This window comes from Symphodus melops, assembly GCF_947650265.1.
Source record: "Symphodus melops genome assembly, chromosome: 13".
Taxonomy (NCBI): Eukaryota; Metazoa; Chordata; class Actinopteri; order Labriformes; family Labridae; genus Symphodus; species Symphodus melops.
The window spans coordinates 18849408-18870127 of NC_136703.1; the positions used below are offsets into that span (position 1 = coordinate 18849408).

The following is a 20720-nucleotide window of genomic DNA, read 5'->3' on the forward strand; positions in this document are numbered from 1 at the left end:
TCATTTTCCATCATTACACACCAAACAGCCCGTGCACAAACAGTGCTGGAGACCTATCTGTGAGCAAGCAAGCAGCAACAGAGCTTTATACAGTGAAGCACCATGCAACAGATGCTGTGACAACCTGGAGGGAGACAGCTCCATCCATCATAAGCTGAAGTCCCGATGATCGAAGCAGGGTTTGGACTGCGGCAGTAGATGCACCGGTAGTACTAGCAGGGCGACCTACAATCCACTTAATGGGCTTCTATCAGGCTGTTACTGTATAGACAAATGTGTTTGATACTGGAACAGTGAATTAGTTTGGAAAAGCTGCGATGATGAAACAGGGCTGAGACAAAATACGATGGGGCTGTTGTCTTGGATATCTGAGGTAAATTAAATAAACTGGGTCAAAATATTGAAAAAATAAATAACAGAGAAAGGAGGATTCTACTGGCTCCTACATTCAGTTACCACTTTATTCATCTTTGATCCACAGTCCTTGTTTGAATCCAGTGACATGCTCACAGCATTACTGAGAAGACTGAAACTGTGCTGCTAAGTACTGACACTTTACACACCGCTTGAATTTTACACAGTACATACAAGTTTACTGGGTTTTTTTACGTTCTGCAATTATCAGCAGTATACAAATGGTCAACTCTTGGATATGTGGTGTTATTTCAGGTCTGCATATGAAGTCTGCACACCGACACTGTGAGCATCTGTTCAAGAATCCGATAACATGACCTGGCATCTTTTATTAGTCCTCTCACCCTCAAACAATGGGTTAAGTGATAAATTGACATTTACAGCACAGCCTGCCAAGAAACACTGGGTACAGAACACACTGAGAAACTGAGCGTGAAATAATAACAAGGGAGTGGGCAAGAGCAGAGATTTTCTATTAACACGAGGGGAGAAGAGTTGAAGGAGACGTGGGTTAAGGAAGGGCTGCTTTCTTGAGCTAAAGCCCCCCCCCCCCCTTATCCCTGAGCAAAGTTTTTAGGATTCAGCCATGGGAGAGCTTGAGCACCAGCTAGTGGTAGTTTCACTGCCAAGAAGCTGCACACCAAACACATTAATCATGACCAGGGGAGTGTAAAATTCAATCGGCTCCTTCCATCCATTTCATGTGAAGCAGACTGAAGGCCGGCCTTGTAGTGCCTGAGAAAGGAAGGATGAAAAAAGGGGGAAAAAAAGAGAGAGGAGCTCCCTACACTTCATCAGAACCCCTACTTCATAACAAATGGAGTGTCTCTCTGGCGGAGGAGTGCCATCAGAAACGCGCTTTCTCTCTATCCATTTAATTCCGGCAGTGGAGGAAGGGTCAGGGAGGGAGCAGTGGGAGCGTGTTCTACTCTCCGCTCGCCGCTTCCCCAGTCACACAGTAAACTACCTTTTAGGAATTGTTTCTCAATAAGAAATGATCAGTCCATTTATCTGCACCAGGCGGGCCTGTCTCCTCACCCAGACCTCCAATATTTTTCGTTTGACCTGATCAGGGCTATAAACTAGACCGAGACACTTTCAATTTGTCACCCGAGGAGGCCTCTGCGAGTCCCATGCTACTGATTGCATCCTCCCTCACAAATGTAAAAATTCCTCCCATGCTCGAAGGCTCTGATTTTTGTATTCATGTGTATACAGCTACTTTGAAAATTCTGTCTTGTTCATGTTTCAAAAAAAGTGTTGCGGGATAATCTTCACCACATCTACAAGCCAGTTTCTATATAAATGAAAACATGACGGCGAGATAACTGTAAAAAATAAAATCATTAATAAGACATTAAAAAAATTTTTTTTTTTATCATTTTCACTCATCCTGCTCAACAACCGAATGTCACTTAAGCTCATATTTTGTATTCATGAAAGGAACAGTTTTATTAGATGTCAAATGTAATACATGATTTCATATGATAGCCTTTTTAGCCTTCTTCAGTGACATTATTTTACAGTTCTTCACCCGTCTAAGAGCAGTAATGCTAAATCTCCGTCCCTCAGACCCTTTTCCTCTTACATGGCTCTGCAGATATCTCCACGGTAATGACTGTTTGTTCTCGTTTTGATCGGCTCTTTTCGTTGATTGATTGGTTTGCCAGATCTAAGACGAACCCAGAAAAAAAAAAGTTTATGATGCTCCAGATGATGTGATGACAAAAACAAACAATGCAACATTGTCAGTAAAAAAAAAAGGAGGAGATTGATTGTGTGGACAAACACAAGTAACAACAAACGTTTTAATTGAAAGGTAGCTGAAACAAGAGAACGGACACAAACACTGTGTGACTGTTCACATAACACAAAGAGCATCTGTTAGAATATGCCAATGCAGGTTAGGTCACCACATACTCCAAATAAAACAAAAGATTACCCAGCTGGTGATGGGTTAATCCAAGTTGGGCAAGATCTCAAATGTTCGTCCCACCAGATGTAATTTTTGACGCCATGTTAATCCCTGTCCCTTTGTAATGTTATAACACAATGAAGAAGTGCTACGCTGTCATTAAGTCCAAGCAGTTTTTACAAATATTCAGGTAAATTTTTTAATGACTTCAACTCTTTTTTTGCAGACACTAATGTCATGATGTCAGTGAAAGTCATTTTTTTCAGTATATACCATAAAAAGTATAAATTACATCAGTAAAAAAAAGTTGTTTTTTGGGGGGGTATCACAGAGGAAAAAAGGCTTAAACTTCCATTACATTTATCATTCATCAAGTCCACAATATGCAATTTGAGGTAGGTATCTTTTTCTAGTACAATCTGTTTTCGCCATGTTGCAGTTCTGTTATTAACCAGTACAGTAGTTGAGCTCTCAGATTACGGTAACACTGAAAGTGCTTCGTGCGACCCACAGCCTGCGACCAATTCAGCGCTACCTACCTCTGTTGGTCACTCGCTGTCTAGAGTCTTTTTAAACCAGCCCTCCAGAAAACAAAATTAACCTAATCATCTTCCTTCGTTTTCTATGAATGCCTGATTTTGACCTAAAAAGGAAGAAAAGCTCCTTAAAAGTGGCCAGCCTGGTTCCTACTTGTCCCAGCACGTTTTGTGGCGTAAAGCGGCCACTTGCAGTACACAATGAATGAGGGTGGATTTTCAATCACTTCGGGAGTGGGTAACCGTGGCAGCTGCACTTGCAGTCATGTTTCTGCATTTTAAGCTGCTTTTGTTCGTCACACTTTAGTCACACGTTGTTAGTTCAGAGAACGTTTTAGATGAAACATAGGAAGGACACTTTAAAATAAAAACATTAACAATTTACACTATCGTGTGATTTGGCTAATTTCCTAGAAAGTTGAGTCAGAAAAAGGGAAAGTACAACAGATCAAACTGGAATGTATGTCAGTGTTTTATCAATACCTGACAATTCAACATACTTTTTCAAATTTGCAAAAATCATTTAAAACTCTTGAGTGTCAAAAAACGGTCATCCACATAGATTTGCAACACTGCCAATGGTGGTTGAACACAGCCATGTTAAGGGGCAGGAAAATAATATGGTGAAAGACTACTATTATTTTGATTTTAGATTTAAGAATAAACTACTTAAGATAGAAACAGAAGACGATCATAAAACGGGGAGAAATAATGTGTTACAAGTTGTTCATTATGGCGAGAAATGTTAACAGCACTGTTTTCTTCCAATTACAAGTCACGCATGACTTGCTTTCCCATCAGACCCTTTAAAACGGTTAAACATTATTTGAACTGGATGGAACATGTCAATGATTTTTTGACAGCACTGAAATATGGTAAGGAACACTCAAGCACATACACACAAACTGCTGTCTTGTAAAAGTCACATGCATGCGATTAATCACTGATATCTCCAGCTGACACTACTCATGTATATGGTTACACAACACTAATGGGCAACTGAGTGGAACTGAATAAAACGTGTAGAAATTTACCTTTTCCTTAACTTGTTTTTGTCCTCTTTTACAAACTGCAGGTTGGGAAGAGGCTCTGTCCCGTCAGAAGACACCAGCCTGTTTCATTCATTGTACTCCAGCTAATCTCTAAAACATAACACAAGACATATTGTGAAAGGTAAAAAAAACAACTCAGTTCATTACAAAGCATAGTGATCACTTCTTGTCCTCTATAAGCTATGGCATTATTAAAAGTATGTCTGATTGTTTTCTCTTTCCCAAAAGAACACTGGCTTCTGCAATACACAAAGAATAGCCACGGTTTAACATCAAAATGTCATTAAAGATTTCATAAAGATTTCATTTTGCAATAGGATCCACACTTGTGCTTGTACTTTTGATATCATGTACAGTTACAAGCTGAGCCATTAGTTTGAAAACCTTCAGCAACAGAGATTTCTTCTGGTTTATTTGAAAGCTACGTCAATTTACATAAGAAGAATTAAAAACAACAAATAAATTGGAATTTGCTTTTAGACAAGAATCAGCACATTTGGAAAGCAGGGGCATCCTGAAATGCCTTCTTATATCAAAATGTGAATATCTCCTCTGCCCTCAATAGGACAATGTGAAGATAGACAGAACAAATGCATATGAAAGAGATGTGATCGATCATTAGCTAATATTAACACTGCTTATGGCCTTTGGCTGGACCGGCACCACCTATGGGTAAGTATTTACTCTTTACTTTATTTTTTCCCAGCAGTTCAACTATGAAAACCAGAACTTTTACTGAGGAAGCTTGATCTCTGAAAAGTGGCAGCAATGACCAACAACAGTAAAACCATGCTCTTATCTTGTACAGAGGTTTAATTAAAGGTGCATTTAAAAAATACTAACATTTGCCCATATGTGAGTTTTCAGACAGTTATTCATAATATTTTTTGCAAATAAACAGCCCTAAAGAAACCCAAAGTGCTGCTCATCTCGCCTAGCTGTATTTTAAACAAAGCCAATTTGGTCAAATGATTGTGAGTTTAACTGACAGCTGGAGATGACCACTCCAGAGTGTAACACCATGTATTGTTTGGGAGACACTCTGTACACAACATTTCGTCTGGCAATATCATATGACACAGTAAGATTACTTTAATCAATTTACCAAGCTAGGTAATTGCAAACAATTTGCAGTAACTATCATAGACTGTAAACATGTAACTATCAGTTTAGCTAACAGCAACACTAGGCAGCCCAGTGAAGGCTATACAGCTGTCGGTTAAATAAAAGGTTATTCAACCAACCTCAAAGACTTTCCAAAGGACAAGTGTGCCAAGAGAAACTTCGGCAGAGCACTCTTTTATTTCGTTTTGGTAGCTTTTATCTGACACAAATGTAAACGCCGCCTCAACCCTTTAAAGCGGCAGTCACCGCTGACGGAACGCAGATACAGAATGCGCGTTTTTTCTTTCTCGGTTCTATGCTGCTCAGCAACGATGTGCTCAGTGCTGCCTCTAGTGGTTAAATCATGCACTGCAGCAGGCTGTATTCCTATACCGTTCATATTGACGTTAAATAAACACGGCGCATGGAGTAAAATAATTACCCAAATGTAAAAATGTAGCTTTAAAACTAGATTTTGAGACTAAATCAATCAGGTTAATATTAGGTTAACATACAGGCATAACATTGACTTTTTAAAAAAATGTTTAGTTAAATGTGCTATTGTAGATAGCTATTGCTATTGTTGTTGGAAATTGCTGAGTTTTTCACGTATATTTGATCTGTGGTGGATATTATATGCCTTATTTAGAGTTTACATTAGTTTATTTGAATACGTCTTATTAGCAGGAATCCATTATTTGGTAAATAAAACACTGCTCACTTGAAAGCCCAAGTCTGTAAAAACGGCTCTAGTGTCCAAAAAGTATAGGTAAGTGTATGTTCAAGATGCTTTTTGATTTAATAGCACGGGAAATAAAGACAGGAGTTTTTGTTTTGTTGCTGTTTTTGTTTTGTTTTTCAATTCAGTATTTTCTAAATTAACATTCACTTACAGAACACCCTTGACCAACATATGAACCTTGAGTCTGAATTTATTTTGGCTCAAAGTGGTATTGTAACTGTGTAAAAAGCAGTGTTTTTTACTCCTACTTTCCATGTGCTTAACACGAATTGTATCTGGATTAAGGGCCAATGACTCTAGCTCTTCTAACCATACCTACAGCAAAAAACATTATTTTCAAAGCACAATTCTCAAAAGGTCAACATGTACATGTGTTCTCGCCAACCGCTCACTATTTTGAATCAGCCTAAGTCGCAACTGTTTGTGGTACAACAGTGCCACCTTCTGGGGAAACATGTACATTGCAAATAAATTAAAGTCAAAAGGTACAATTTAAAAAAAAAAAACTGAACTCAGTGCATGACAATAAGGCTTTATTTGAGGATGTGCAGAAGAAATGTAAGGTGACAGTTTTTATCTCAGAGCTTAACGTTACACTGGTCTACAGGTTACTGCTTCGGCTGCGTACAGACTAAAGAGTATCAGCAAAAATGAGGATAAACAAGCTATTTTGCAAATGTTTGCATTTAGTCTACAAGATGGTCTTGGGTGTGTACATGAGTACCTTTTAGCATGCAAAGGTACATAACTTGAATATCTGTCTCATTTAATTTGGTTTTATTATCTACTCTATGCTGTTCTGTTGTTGCGATACAGGTTCACTGAATCTACAGTAGCAATTTTAAGAACAAGATCTACTGATAACCATGCAGACAGAAGTAAAATTGTGTAACAGTGATCTTACTGGTTTGAAAGCAGATTAAAATGACAAAACCTTTAATATACTGCTCACCGACACTTTCAGGGCCAAGTACCTCTGAAGGAAAACAAACCATGAAGTACAAAAATCAACAAAAGTGGAAATGAAGGATACATGCTGTTAATGTTGTCATGGAATCACAAATAAATGGCTAATTTCCTGAATACTGCGTCGATGAGGTTAATGGTAACAAAAAAAGTACAAAAAAAGCCTTGCTCAAAACAGAGAATCCACTGGAGGAAAGGCAAAGAGATGGCTGAAATCCAATAAATGCTACAGTATCTTTGAGGCGTTGGATGCATGTCTAAATGCACTTTATAATCACAGGAACAAATGGCACTTTTTTCTTTTGATTTCACAGCTTTTCTTTTTTTAAATGCTTGGGTGCATTTACACATTCCATCTGAAAAGGAAATGCGAAATAGGCTGATAAAGAAAATTGGCACAGAGTGGTGACAAGGCCACTATGTCTGAGCGAGACCGTAGTAAAGTGGCATTACAGGGTGGAAAAAAGGGATCAATAAAGAAAGCAGTCTTTTCACAGTATCATTATTAGACCGAGGATCTGAGGTTGACTGAAAAAATAAAGCAATGTGTTTCCTTCTGCAGCAAATTCCAGAAAAATATACATATCCAAATAATTTATGTAGAAAATAAAGTTGAAGTTATTCAAATTAAATTGAAACAAAAGTGAATTAAAACGAAGTTTTTTTTTTTGTTAGAAACAAATGAACCCATACATCTATGCCACAAGTCTCTCAAAAAGGAAACATCCTCACAGTCCATCATCTTCCATTATTGATCATGCAACAGGAAAAATACAGCAATTAAAAAAATAATAAAGCCAAGAACCAGGTATGGTCGGGCCTGTGGCATAGACCGTTCCCTGGACCTGAGCCTGCTCTGACTATATACAAGAATGACTGAAGTGGACTACATGACTATACTGGAAAGAAGACCAGCGAGACCGTGCCTGGTCTCATCTCACATTCATAACCATTTACTTTCATAGATCGAAATATGAACTATATCAAAAGAAGACAGGCGCTTTCAAATGAAGCAAGTCTCACGTGTTAACATCAACACCACAAATGTATCCACTTAATCCCATTCTAGCATGGCTACATAGTGTGATGGGGTTGTGCAGGTGGACAATAAATATATTACAACTTTATTTACAGTGAAATGGAGAGGGGCACAGTGGCAATTTAAGAGGGAGTCTCTCCTCTTAGCTAAATGAATCTCCGTCTTAAAGTGGTGTGAGGAGGGCAAGATTCAGAGGACCCGCGATCTCTTGCTGGCCAGTGAACCATGCTGGAGGAGGAAAGAGACAAGACACAGTTTAATTAAAATAATCCTGTTAGCAGATTATGATGGCAGTCAATAAATGGAGGTGTCACACTCATATAGTATTGTGAATTATCCACAGACATTATTCAAAATAACAATAAAATGAAACTTTCAGCAGTCATTAAGCCTTAACCAAACATTCACAAAGTTATAACCATTAAAAACACAAGAGAGAGAGAGTCATGCGTTTATTTCGTCCACCAACCTTGGCCTGCTTGTAAAAGTGAGGGGCCAGCTCAACCAACCAGGAGGATTCGACAGCAGTCACATCACGCATGTAGTATTTTGCCGTCTGCACCACTTCATTGAAAACAACCCTGGAGAAGAGACATGGTTAAAGACATGCTACTCTGACTGATGTGTGTTCACTCTCTAGAAAATGCACTGACCATTTTGGAGGCTTTTCTCCAAACAGCACAGAGTTCGGGTGGATTTGAAGCTCACGGTCATCTCGTAAAGTCCTAACAGATGAATATGAAAGACAGTCATTTTGTTTAAAAGTATGATCATGCTGGGAAATGACACACATCTGTTTGAAGAAACAGCTGGAGAGCATGTCTCACCTGTAGGAACCAGAGTGGTGGATGCGGGCTGCATTTGCAAAAAAACCAAATACAATGCACTTCAAGATAACATCAGGGTCACCTGTGCAAACGAAAGTAGAAATTAACACTCCTCTATTCATTGAATACACTGTTATTACCCTATACTTGCGTATGAAGAGTTTCTTTAAGGAAGATTACATGTAAGAGTAAAAATAAGAAATTACCAGAGGTCAGTCACTCCCATTCACCTGATACACACAACTTTTTTTTTTTTTTTTAATGACACACTCATACCTTCACTGGAAGTCCGTGGAACCTTAAACTTGTTCATGAGCCGCCGGAGCTGCTCTCGTACAGTCACAGCCCGCAGCAGGCCCTTATAGTTGAGGAAGTGTTCCTGACACCACTGGGAGCTCTTCTGGTGCTGCAGGAAAGAGGAAAATGTTTACTTCTTTTGTCCAAGTTAACTTCTTCCCTGTATTTTTCTTAGCCCCAAGTGTTGTGTTCACTTTAACAGATTGAGCTAAAAAATGACTACATATACAGGATACACACACACAAACACACACCATACCTTAATGAATGCTTCATACACATTCAGCATTGTGAGGTGGTCTCCCTCAGCAACTGCAAATTTCCTGTGTTCTCGGGCCTGCAGGGTGGGATAGCAAAAAAAATGGATAATTGTTATGCTGACAGAGCATTTCTGCAAAACACAAAACATGCTCCTATTGAAAACTTGTTTTCACTTACAGCAGCTTTCTTCTGATTGGGCGGCACAACAAATATGTTCTGAATCTGCATCATTGCCGCAATAGTGACAATCTCTTTGGAGCAGCCGAAGTTTCCAGACTCTAGGAGCATTTTGGCAAACATGGGGCTGAGGGGAAACTCTGCCATCCGAACCCCCATGGGATCAGTCAAACGCCCGTAATGGTCCAAACCTGCCAACAAACACACAGCTGGTTAAGATTCTGCATGATGTGCAAGGACATCTGAGCCTTTGAACACTGGCCTTAAAATTGAGGTATAGTTTTCCTTTTTTTCCCCTGCCTGCCGACAGATTTGTATCTTACCTCCAAGAGCGTAGAGCAGCTCAAGAGCTTGCACCATGGTCTGTGCCGGGGGAGGCTGCAAAATGGAAAAAAATGTTAAGGCTAATAACATTAAATTTCACTCTGAAAGAGAGAAAACCTATACATGGGGAGTTCTTGTCATAACATCTGCATTCATTTTGTGGTTTCTCTGCATTTTTCCCCAGAGGCTGTGAGCCATTCTGGCTAATTAAAATGTAAAGTACATTTTCTTTCACAGTGCTTGAACACATCACAGCCACCCCTGTGGATGCAAAAGAGAGCTACTCACAGAAAGGAAGCTGAACCGCAGCACGTTGTCGATGCCTAACGCTTTGAGCTGCAGGATGACAGGGGCCAAATTGGTGCGCTGCATCTCTGGCACAGTCGAGGCAGGCAGTTTCTCAAAGTCCTCCTCTGATGAACACAACAGAGGCAATAAGAATACAGGGAGGGAATGACAAAGAGTGACAGGAAACACAGGCAGAGAGGGCAAAGGGAGGAGGATAAGACTGCGACAGTTTGTCATAAATGTTAACGATGCACTATTCCTCATCACTCTTTTATCTTTGCACACTCTCACACATACCCGTGTACAGTCGAAAGCATTTCCCAGGTCGGTTTCGCCCGGCTCTGCCTGCCCTCTGGCTGGCCGAAGCCTTGGAGATCGGAGTTATCACTAGAGATTCGATGGCAGTGCTGGGATTATAGGCTCGAAGCTTCACGAACGCACAGTCGATGACAAACACAACTCCGTTTATAGTGATGGAGGTCTCTGCAATGTTGGTGGCCACCACGATCTGGAAGAAAAATATTAAAGTTGGATATTACACCATTGTACAGCTGTATCTCCCTGTGTCAAAACCTGCACTGCTTGGGTCATGTGTGTATATATTTCACTGCAATGGAGGTCATGTTTTTTGTACTTCAACCTATTACCCCAGCTATTTATATTGAGTCCAAAATAACTTCATAGAAACAGTAGTTTGAGCAATTACATTCACCATGTGAAAAAATGTTGTTGGATTTGGCAGTGGAATTTTGAAAATGGGAGGCATGCAGATTTTAAAGCTTCTTTGAACTTATTTAATTCAAAAATGACCTTGCGGACAGATGTAGGGGCCCTCTCAAAAACCTTCATCTGCTCAGCGTAAGGTAGACCAGAGTACATGGGCAAAATTCTTAGGTGTTTCTTCATGCCGTATCGTGACAGAGTCCTGGCCTGCTCCTGCAGTAGGGACACCACCTTCTCCACCTCTTCCTTTGAGAAAAAAAAAAAAGACAAGGAACACTTTTAAGAGCCATAAGAAAAACAGGAAAAAAGACAGACCAAGCTATGTGTGGAAAATGTATAGTGATATTGTATATAATTTGTATGCTTTAATGCATACACACGAGTTTTAAAGTTGTGGTCACTAACCTGCCCTGTTAAAAATGCCAGGACATCGCCATCATCCTCTGTCTCATGGATCTTCATCACCGTCTCCACTGTGGCCTTCACATAGTCTGGGACCGGACTGAGGAAAAAAACAAACAAACACAAAAGACATTGCTCCGTTAGACAGAATTAAAAATGCTGATCTTGCAACTTTTCCTGGATTTTGCCTTTTGACTACCTGACAGTGTAAAAGACGTCCACTGGAAAGGTGCGTCCCTCAACTGTCAGAATTCCACACGTGTCCTTGTTGGGATCCGCGGACTCATTCAGATTGAAGAAGTCGTGAAATTTCTTCACATAAAAATGATGTGTAGAGTGAGAAAAGGAACACTGACATGTTATTTCTGCCTTCAAGTGTTCATTCTTATAAGGATGTAACATACCATGGCACTTTTAGTTTACAATTTGCATAAAGATTAAAGCTGTTCTTTGAACAGGAAGTAGAGAAGAGGTCTGATGCTGCATTTTAAGCTGATTTTGTTTAACGCTGAGCACAGTCGTGGCCTGATTGTGTCGATCTTTCATCAGTGTATTGTCAGTGCAGCAGGATCCAACCTAACATCAACTTTTCCTCTGACTGTGTGTCTTTGCTTCTTTATTCTCGCTGATCATGCATATCTGCTCATCTTAACGATGTAGTCACCTTGGCATCCAGAGTGGCAGAGGCAACAATCAGCCGAAGGTCTCGCCGCTTTTTCTGAATCTATGGAAGAAATCAGATGGGGCAGGGAAGAGAAGTTACAAGGTGGAAAAAAATGAAACGGAAAGCTTAAATCTCTGGGCCGTTCAGTATTAGAATCGTTTGAAATTACCTTTTTAAGTAAACCAATGGCTATGTCTGTGTACAGAGTTCTCTCATGTGCTTCATCCAGCATCAACACACTGAAAAGAACACCAAAAAAAACAAACAAAAAAATTGGTAGGAATGTAACCCAGTGAGAACTGTCCATTTATCCCCACCGAAAATGTTGCAAGATGACTTATAACATTCTCACTGTCATTGCTCACAGGACCTCTTAAATACAACAGAGCCAATGTTCATGATATAAGCAACCTCTGATAAAAAAAAACTATCTGCAGTGAATACTAGATCCTGACAAAAATGGAATTTTGAAACCAATATGGATATAAACTTTAAAAATTCACAGATATGGGGACAATCAGTGAACGCTGGGTGGTGTAGCCAATAAATCTCTGCTATAAACCCCGATCTGCTCAATGATAACAATACATCAGGATATATGTCTGCGCTCTGAGTAATAAAACAGCTTACATAATGCTTTAATCACAATCATGTACCTGTATTTTTTCAGAAGAGGATCAGACATCATCTCCCGGACCAGCATGCCATCTGTAAGGAACTGAAGCGCACAGGTTCAATCAGGTGAACTGGAGTGAAGTAAACATAAAACAGCTGGCAATGAAGAGTTAAGGACAGAGCTGAGGAATACAATACCTTGATCCTTGTGGCGTGAGGATCAGAGCAGTCGTCAAATCGGATGGTGTAGCCCACCTCATGTCCCAGCAAGGCCCCCCGCTCCTCTGCTACACGGTTAGCTACCTACCAGCAGGAAAGAGGTGAAAATACAGACTATTAATGTGTCCTTTCAGTCAGGGTGAACGCAGCGACTCGCAGTGAAATGACATAGGCAGACAGTGACAGAGCAGCTGAGCGTTAACAGAAAGTCAGTATGGGTCTTACAGAGATAGCAGCCACACGTCGGGGCTGTGTCACTCCAATCACCTTTCCCTCTGCTGCCCAGCCAGCCTCCAGTAGGTACTGAGAGGAGTCAGAGGAAGAAGAAAAAAAACAACAGAAAAGGGAGATTTTTTTTTTTTTAAAAAGAGCTAAAAGATGAAGACATTGATGTTGCAGAAAAGCACACACTGCATAAAGTAAACCCTTACTGATGTGGTCCAAAGCCTGCTAAGTAAAAATGTGGCCACAAAGCATCAAGACAAGGTCATATAAAACCATAACAGGAGTTAAACCACATGAAGAGTACCAATCCACTGCAGCACAGTTGTGCTTAAGCGGTTAGACTGTGCTTATTTGGAAGGTAAATTCTTTAAAAGGGAAGGTAAACAACAACTGCTTGACATCAGATTAGTTTGAAAGTAATCCTTTGTTTTCCAACCTGAGGTATCTGTGTTGTCTTCCCACATCCTGTCTCCCCAACGATGATGACAGTCTGGTAGCTCTCCACCAAATATAAGATATTGTTTCTGTGCTGAATGGGAAATATTGAAAGAAAATAGTTTAATTTAACATTACGTAGACACACACAAGTATTGTTTCGTTGATGCATGTTTCGGGGATTGGTGAGACCTTGAAAACGGGAAGTTTCTGTCGTTGTTTCTCGATGGAGAGGGCGATGTGCGGGTTGAAGATGACGGGGGAGCCTGTGGTCTCGGAGTTGAGCTCGCGTTCCTCGGAGATTCCCGGCGCCTCAGACCCTTAAGCAAAACAGATGGTGGAAGCAGAGAGAGAACATGTTTTATTTAAATCTTCGCATGCTGAAGCGGTAGGAGGATGATCGCTATGGTTTTAGGGCAAAGCGCTGACATGTGGCCAAGGACACAAGACAACCAAAGTCATTCACTGCTGCCCCTTAACATAGCATGCGTTTAAAGAGTTTTGTGTACTCTATGTTATCAAGCGTTCATGTGAGATTTTGGCAGGTTCAAACTTAAATTCCGCAGAGGTAACGCTACCGTAGCTGAACTGAAGTGGCTGCGGATATCACGCAGCTGCAGTGAACGTGTCTGCAGCCACACCGAGCCGGACTCAACTTTAACAGCAAACAATGCTTTATCTATGTAAAGCCAAAATAAATCCACAAAATGCCACATATATGTATATTTCCGTACTTACCCGGCTTCCAAAATTTCATCGTGGGAAGGGGAGCCGCCATCTTGGACTCTACGTCACATGTTGGGTTTTTTTTCTCCTCCTCAATTAAAAGTGACGTCATCATTTGGGCGAGAGTTTATGAATGATGTCAAAGTGTTTGAAACGAGCTGCAACTGCACCGAGATCATTTGTCTCATCATGACCTGGGACCAGCTGTGTACCGTAATCCGGTTTCTATGTTGCTTTTGTGCTAATATAAACCTAGATTAAATTTAGGAAAAAAAACCGGTATTACTTTTATACAACAAGTTACTAGTTACATTCAGGATCAGGGATTTGCAAGTCAAGTCCTTCATTCAATAGGCTACATGACAATAACAAATAAAATAGCTTGAATAACATCGATGTATTTTCTTGATATAAAGATCACAAAAGCTATTTGGGGATACAATAAACAGATTGTCCAAATTCTACATTTCAATAAAAAACACAAATACCTTGTCTTTGAAAATGGAGGCCAAATAAAGCCCCTGTTTAATGATTCCCAAAAAAATTGATCATAAAATACAATCCTTTCAAACACCAGCTGTATATCTCATTTAACAGTATCATTGCAAGAACTTTTTGAGAACTGGCTTTCAAAGTTCTCCACTATAAAATACCGAGAGATATGTTACATCAAACAAGATATAACATAAGTAGAAATAAATCTGCATGATACAGGGTGAATTTGACGAAAGGACATTGTACAAAATTTACAGATGAATTTAAATTAATTTCAAAAACAACAGGTAAGACTTTGATCTGGAAGCTACATGTGAGAAACAAATAATACATTTAAATAATTCTAGCCTCCTAACTAACGCCATCAGTAAAAGACATCTAAATATACCAACAGCAAGTCATGGCAGTGCACAGATTGTTTTTTTAGCTTCAATCTGTGAACATTTGCATCTGAAAATGGCATGCATGTTTCCTCCCTCTTTGCTCTGAGGAAACTATTTGGATTGACATAACTTAAGTTTCTGACTGAAGCAACATTCTGGGAAACTACCGACAGAAGCTGGTATTGGGATCAGCTGATATGTCAATCTCACCCAGATCATCTTCTTTTATGGTGTTAACGTTGGCTCAAGTGAGATTTCAGCTGTGTTCAGCTGCAACATGGTTCAGATTTGTTGGGCTCAGAGGTTTAAGAAGAAGTAACTGCTTAAAGATTTTATAACAAATTGGTGTGTCCGTTACCATGACTACTCAACCCATCGCATTTTAGCCTTATTTCCCCATGTTAACTGTTTGTTTGCACCATACACAAAGACAAATTCCTCGTATATGCAAATGTACTTGGCAGTAAAAAAACGATTCTGAACATCAAATAATGTAGCTGGAAACTCCAATAGAGACGGATCATGTGCCTTACTGAACTAATTTACCGGTATTCATTTTTCAAACTCCAATTTCTTTCTCTAGTCACATTGTTTTTGGAGTGAAATTGAAGACCAACTATTTTCAAGCTGCCACAGACTAAATCCTCTATCATTTCTTTAAATTGACAAGGATGTGTTTAATCTCCAAACTAAATGGGAACACTATAACACTAATCAAACCCTGATGGCAGTTTAGTTTAATTAATTTAAGTAGTTAGCTCATGATCAGTAAATGTGGATATAAACACATACTGGTCTTTATCTTTACAGTCCAAAATCTGTCAATCCTCTACAAAGAGGGAACCAACAAACACCAAATAATCCCTCTTCAGATCAAAATCTGTAGAACTGCAACTAATTTCATCAGATTTAATTAATTTCCCTAAAATGTTAGTGTTTTTTTTTGTTTGTTTTTTTACAGAGGTGATGACAGGCCAGTAATGAAGGAACAAAAACATTTATGGGAAGTGTAAAGGAGGGTGCCTTGAAAGAACCCCCCACATTTGAGAGATGTACAGCATTTCAACATGTTCGTCATGGTGGTGTTGCAGGGTCTTGTGAATCCAACTAGGATTCCCATGATACACTGCACACTGAATGTGGGAGTGTTGACACCCCTCACGTCATGGAGTTCCTCTGTCTTGACAATTTACTTCAACAGAAATGTTTGTATTTAGTGTCCCATGGTGTCCTCTCATTCATAATGTAGAGCTGTGTAAAAGATTATCCACACCACCTGAGAAAGAGAGAAAACAAAAACAAGCACTTTGACACAAGAGTTCAAACCATATGCTTCACATGCAGCAACTCAAATACCCACCCCTCCAAACAAAAACAACAACAGATCTGTTACTGTAAATTAACTGTAAATTGGGTCTATTCATTACAAACTGTAATAAAACCTCTAAATATGTATACAATAGGCTGAGTAAAGGCTTGATAAAGTTTCACTTTAGAAATAGAAATAGCATATAACATCATTAGCTTTGCTCGAGTTTTTAAAAAGTAGGGAAAGTATCAACCTGCTTTGGTCATAAGGCTGGCATTATTCGGACTCTGGTTGTTGCCGAGAAGAAGTCATGAATGAGACTTCTTCAAAGTCGGGTAAGTTAATTATTTGTACTTTTTCGCATTAGATTTTTTTTCTAAACAACGCCTTCTGACATCATTCTATGTAATATTTCAGCTAGTTATGGCAGATTTTAAATGAAAGGTAGTCATTAAAGGACTATTCTAGCAGATAAAGGCTATCCCCAAATTTCTCTTATCACAGCCCAAAACAATGGCTCGACAGTACAACAACAGGAGAACAGTAGAAACACAAAAACAATCAATTTCAACACATGAAATATAAAAGAAAAAAGTGCAAGATTTAAACAGTTTTCAAAATTACAGAGAAACAATCAAGTCCTGTTTAAACCCATAGGCTATCCAATGGTCATGTAATATACCTGTAATGATATATACAATTAAATTTTCTTCCCACAACAACAGTGCTCATATGACATTCAGCTGTTTCCGACATCCATGAGGTGGCTCTTAATGATATGGTTGCACCCTTACCAGAAACAGAGCAAACGATGTCATGAAGCCTTCTTTGGTGAGCTCCCACGTTCCCCCATACTCCTCCTCATCAATCTGCTGAAAGCTGCTGAAGTATACGTACAGGACCCCAGCGTTGATGATGCAGAATCTAGAAAGGCAATCCCATCAAGATGTTAACTTCTCTAAAAAAAGGTATGAGGAGATACGTGTACATTTTCAAACTGAGCTCAATGTGAGGTTGGACAGAGGTCGGCCCGTGATACTTACATGGCTATTCCCAGGAAACCTTTCAAAGGCGCGACACCCCATATCACGCCGAGGATTACTGCGATTATTTGCCGAAGCCAGTAAATCACATCTAAAAACTCATCCTGGAAAGAAAATGTGAATTAGTAGATTATTGGTTGAAGTAGAGGAATTCAGATAAAGGTAAACCCAGCTCGATGGAGGAGGGGGGTGGATGTTCTTTTTTTTTTTTTTTTTTTAATACATGTAAAGATTAATTAATAACCAGGTGAATAGATGATAGATGGTTGAATAATCATTTGTTTTTTGGCTCCATGTTCTGACAGGCTTTTTTGACCCTGTGAAGACTTAACAATGTTAATTCACTTAGAAAACTGATATATAAATACAAAACAATGCAAGTTCTTATTTCCACATTTAAAAAGCTATTTCAATGACTTGACCCTCAAGGGGAAACACAACAACCAGCATCATCAACACATTAACTAAATCCTTGTTTAGTCTTCAACAGTAACTAAACCCATGACAGCAGAGGGATTTCCTTTTCGATTTGACAGCTGACTCAATCCAATGAGATTAATAATTAGTTTTAGCATGGCAGCCAGCTTTAAAAAGTCAGCACCTCACAACAACATCGAAGCCCTGAGACCCTCGGCAGTATCAAGTCGACAGATAAGCTTTATTACGAAAAGGGGCTGACTGACCTTCTCTTCCCAAACAGCGTTACTGTTGAAGGCTTTGCTCCATGTGGACTGTTTTACACCCCCATTCAGCAGATGACTTTCTTCTTTCCGCTTTAGACTGCTCGTCATTCTTGGCTGTTTCCTTCGGCCGCAGAGGTTGAGAGTAAGAATCCAAAGTGGGTGACACCTGAAGTTAGGTTTAAGCCTCCAGCTTTCACAGGGCAAACAAACTACAGTGAATTATTTGCAGCTATTAAGGGAATGTGGGCTCTGCTGATCTGACAGATTTCCGATACACTGACCGAAAAAGGCTAACTGAGCCTGCGCAATGTTTCTTTGACCCCTGCAGCAAACAGCCAATCAGCGAGTGCGACGTTTCTGCACTGCTTGTTGTCAGACTCTGTTTAAATCCGACATCGCCCTCTAGTGTTTAGAGATCAGAATAAGAATCAGTTTTATTGGCCAGGTATGTATAACTTCTGTAGACTGTGCTCTCTGTGTACAATGTAAACATTAAATTATGACAATGAGATTAAAAAATATAAACAGGTAATTAAAGACTAATATGTACAAGACTATAGGTAACAGTGCAGTGGTGAGTAGTGCAAAAGCATGATGAAGTAAACATGAGGTTGTTATCTTTACAGTATTTACATAATAGAGTGTGCATAGACGATCATTTATATTTAATAATATATGTCCATTTACTGTGACAGTTTAGTTCAGGGTTATGTCACAGTGACAGGGCTGACAATCTGTGACTGTTTAGCATTCATCAGAGTGACAGTCTGGAGGAAGAAACAGTCAATGCTGTAAATTTCAGCTAAAACTCAGCTTTTTCAGGGTATCAATTTTATTGTGAGAGATTCTTGCTGTTAAATTAGATTCAGAATAATATAGACACAAAACTTTTCATAGACATTGAATTATAATAAGACCATTATTTTATTTTTATTCTGTCCATTATTTTATTAAAAAGGTCAGTGAAAAACAATAGATTTATTTCATAACCATATTAGGTATTTAAAACATACAGAACAATGCTTTCATTTACGAGACCACTCAAGAGAATATGGATTTTTGGTCCCCATAAAATGAGAGAATATATTTTGCCTGCAAAAAGAAATAACAACTTAAGTATTGTGATTTAAAACACATTTTTTTCCAATATACTTACAATAAGCTACATACCAGACTTTGGTTTTTGTGTTGGTTGTGTTACACCCATATTTATTGCCTTTTGCTGGAATCATTGAAAACTTTCTGTCATGCTCCTTGTTCTCCAGCAGAGGGCCTACTTCTTAATGATACACTTCAGTCTACTCACAGACACCTGACCAACACTTCTGAAGATAACCCTAGTTGTTGATTTTTTTTTTCTTAATTGATAGCCTTTACTGAAATAACCAGTCTAATGAAGTGATTTGGACAATATTGGGATAACAAAAAACCTCTATATGGCTCTGACAAAGCCTAAGTCCTGAAAAAGGCTGGATAGATGACATTATTAAAATTGATTGTATGTGATGCGATTATAGGGAAGAAAAGAACTCCTCTGAGATTTGCAATTAAAACACGATTTAAGGTTTTAAAACTGTCCCTCTAAGCATGACTCACTCAGGAAGCTGGGGGATGTGTCATCTTCTTTAATTTGAGTCTAATTGGATGCATGCATAAAAAACCCAGCTTAATGGAAAAATCAATGACAGTTTAGCATTGTTCTCAAATTGTGTTTTTATTTGAAATTGGCTACACTCAGTAAGTTTATCCCTCTAGACACCTGGCTGTGACTAATATGTCGGCAGATTTAAATTAAATTGAATGTCCTTTGGAAAAGGAAAGAAGGTTAAGCCTCAGCTCATTGTGATTGTAACTAAAGTGATCCACATGTGATTTGATTCACATGAGGGAAGGGTGCAGGAACATATTCTAAACAGGAATTCTTGCAGCTCTTCATTCAGGTGATTTGATCAACAGTACCAGTCAATAGTTTGGACATACAAAAATAACAGAACTATCAACAACACCATATTATACACATTATTTAAACTATATAATCAGAACATAACTACAGTATAGGGCAAATCTACAAATAGAATGAGTTTGCTTTATTTTTTTTTCAATTTTTCACATTTTAGGATAAAAGTAGGTTTTAAAACAATGAAAATCACTGATTCTGGTGCGGACTAAAAATCTGGAAATTGGTCAAAGGTGCCAGTTCACTTACTGAGCACTGCCGAGGTGCCCTTGAGCAAGGCACTGAACCCCAAGTTCTCACTTTGGGCAGCCCCCTCAATCTGACATCTCTCCATTAGTGCACATCCATACAATTTTCTTTGTGCATGTGTGTGTGTGTGTGTGTTCAGCAGATGTTTGTGTAGCATGTTCAACAACAGAGTGTAACATTTAATTTGCCAGAGAGGCCCTAAAAGAGCCCAATGTTCAACGTGTGACAGCTGGTATCAGCAGCTAAATTATGTGCACTTTTGTAGCCTATGAGAAATTGGACCACTTGAGTAATATCAACAGAATATTGTGTTCTGTTAGCCAGATCTAAAGCTTTTATTCCTATGTGATTCCTTGTGTCAAAACGTGGTTCTACGTGTTACTAACCAAGGATGTAGGCACTTTGAAGCTGTTTTTTAGTTGTGTTGTTCATTTATATATGCTTTTGAGTTGTCTTTTTGTCAGCATGTCACTATGTAGTTGAACGAGTCAAAATAAAAATTTGATGACAAAAAAGAAAGTTATGTGACATGGAATTGATTGTATACTGCTCTATTATACTTGTAAACAATAAAACAGTAGTTGAATATTATGTTCTTGCATAATGTTGAGCTTTCTCTATTGTGTTCAGTGTGTTATAGATAAGGTTGA

General features: G+C 39.0%; 2 protein-coding genes and 1 long non-coding RNA gene across 16 annotated transcripts in view; all 3 read right to left on the reverse strand.

Annotated features, from left to right (window-relative positions):
* Positions 1-5318, reverse strand: part of LOC306833616 — a 191044-nt gene extending 185726 nt beyond the window's left edge. For all 14 annotated transcript variants that reach the window (XR_013780372.1, XR_013780373.1, XR_013780374.1 and 11 more), the window contains exons 1-2: positions 5162-5318; positions 3900-4007 (exon numbers count right to left, since the gene is read on the reverse strand). This is a non-coding gene — a long non-coding RNA (uncharacterized lncRNA). The remainder of the gene's footprint in view (positions 1-3899; positions 4008-5161) is intronic.
* A 965-nt stretch (positions 5319-6283) lies between these two features.
* On the reverse strand, positions 6284-14065 carry dhx35 (DEAH-box helicase 35). Its single transcript, XM_079358897.1, has 21 exons — positions 13964-14065; positions 13418-13545; positions 13227-13319; positions 12791-12868; positions 12545-12649; positions 12388-12449; positions 11901-11970; positions 11732-11791; positions 11267-11379; positions 11071-11167; positions 10753-10911; positions 10240-10450; positions 9943-10067; positions 9654-9708; positions 9331-9521; positions 9152-9229; positions 8872-9001; positions 8596-8677; positions 8422-8493; positions 8238-8349; positions 6284-7996 (listed from the first exon to the last, which is right to left on the reverse strand). Exons 1-21 carry the CDS (start codon positions 14061-14063, stop codon positions 7958-7960), a joined length of 2160 nt encoding a protein of 719 aa, XP_079215023.1. The 5' UTR covers positions 14064-14065; the 3' UTR covers positions 6284-7957.
* A 375-nt stretch (positions 14066-14440) lies between these two features.
* Positions 14441-18202, reverse strand: rab5if (RAB5 interacting factor). The gene is made up of 4 exons (XM_079358977.1): positions 17865-18202; positions 17182-17285; positions 16933-17062; positions 14441-16105 (listed from the first exon to the last, which is right to left on the reverse strand). The coding sequence occupies exons 1-4, from the start codon at positions 17970-17972 to the stop codon at positions 16064-16066; spliced, it is 384 nt and encodes a 127-aa protein (XP_079215103.1). The 5' UTR covers positions 17973-18202; the 3' UTR covers positions 14441-16063.
* Between the last annotated feature and the right edge of the window lie 2518 nt (positions 18203-20720).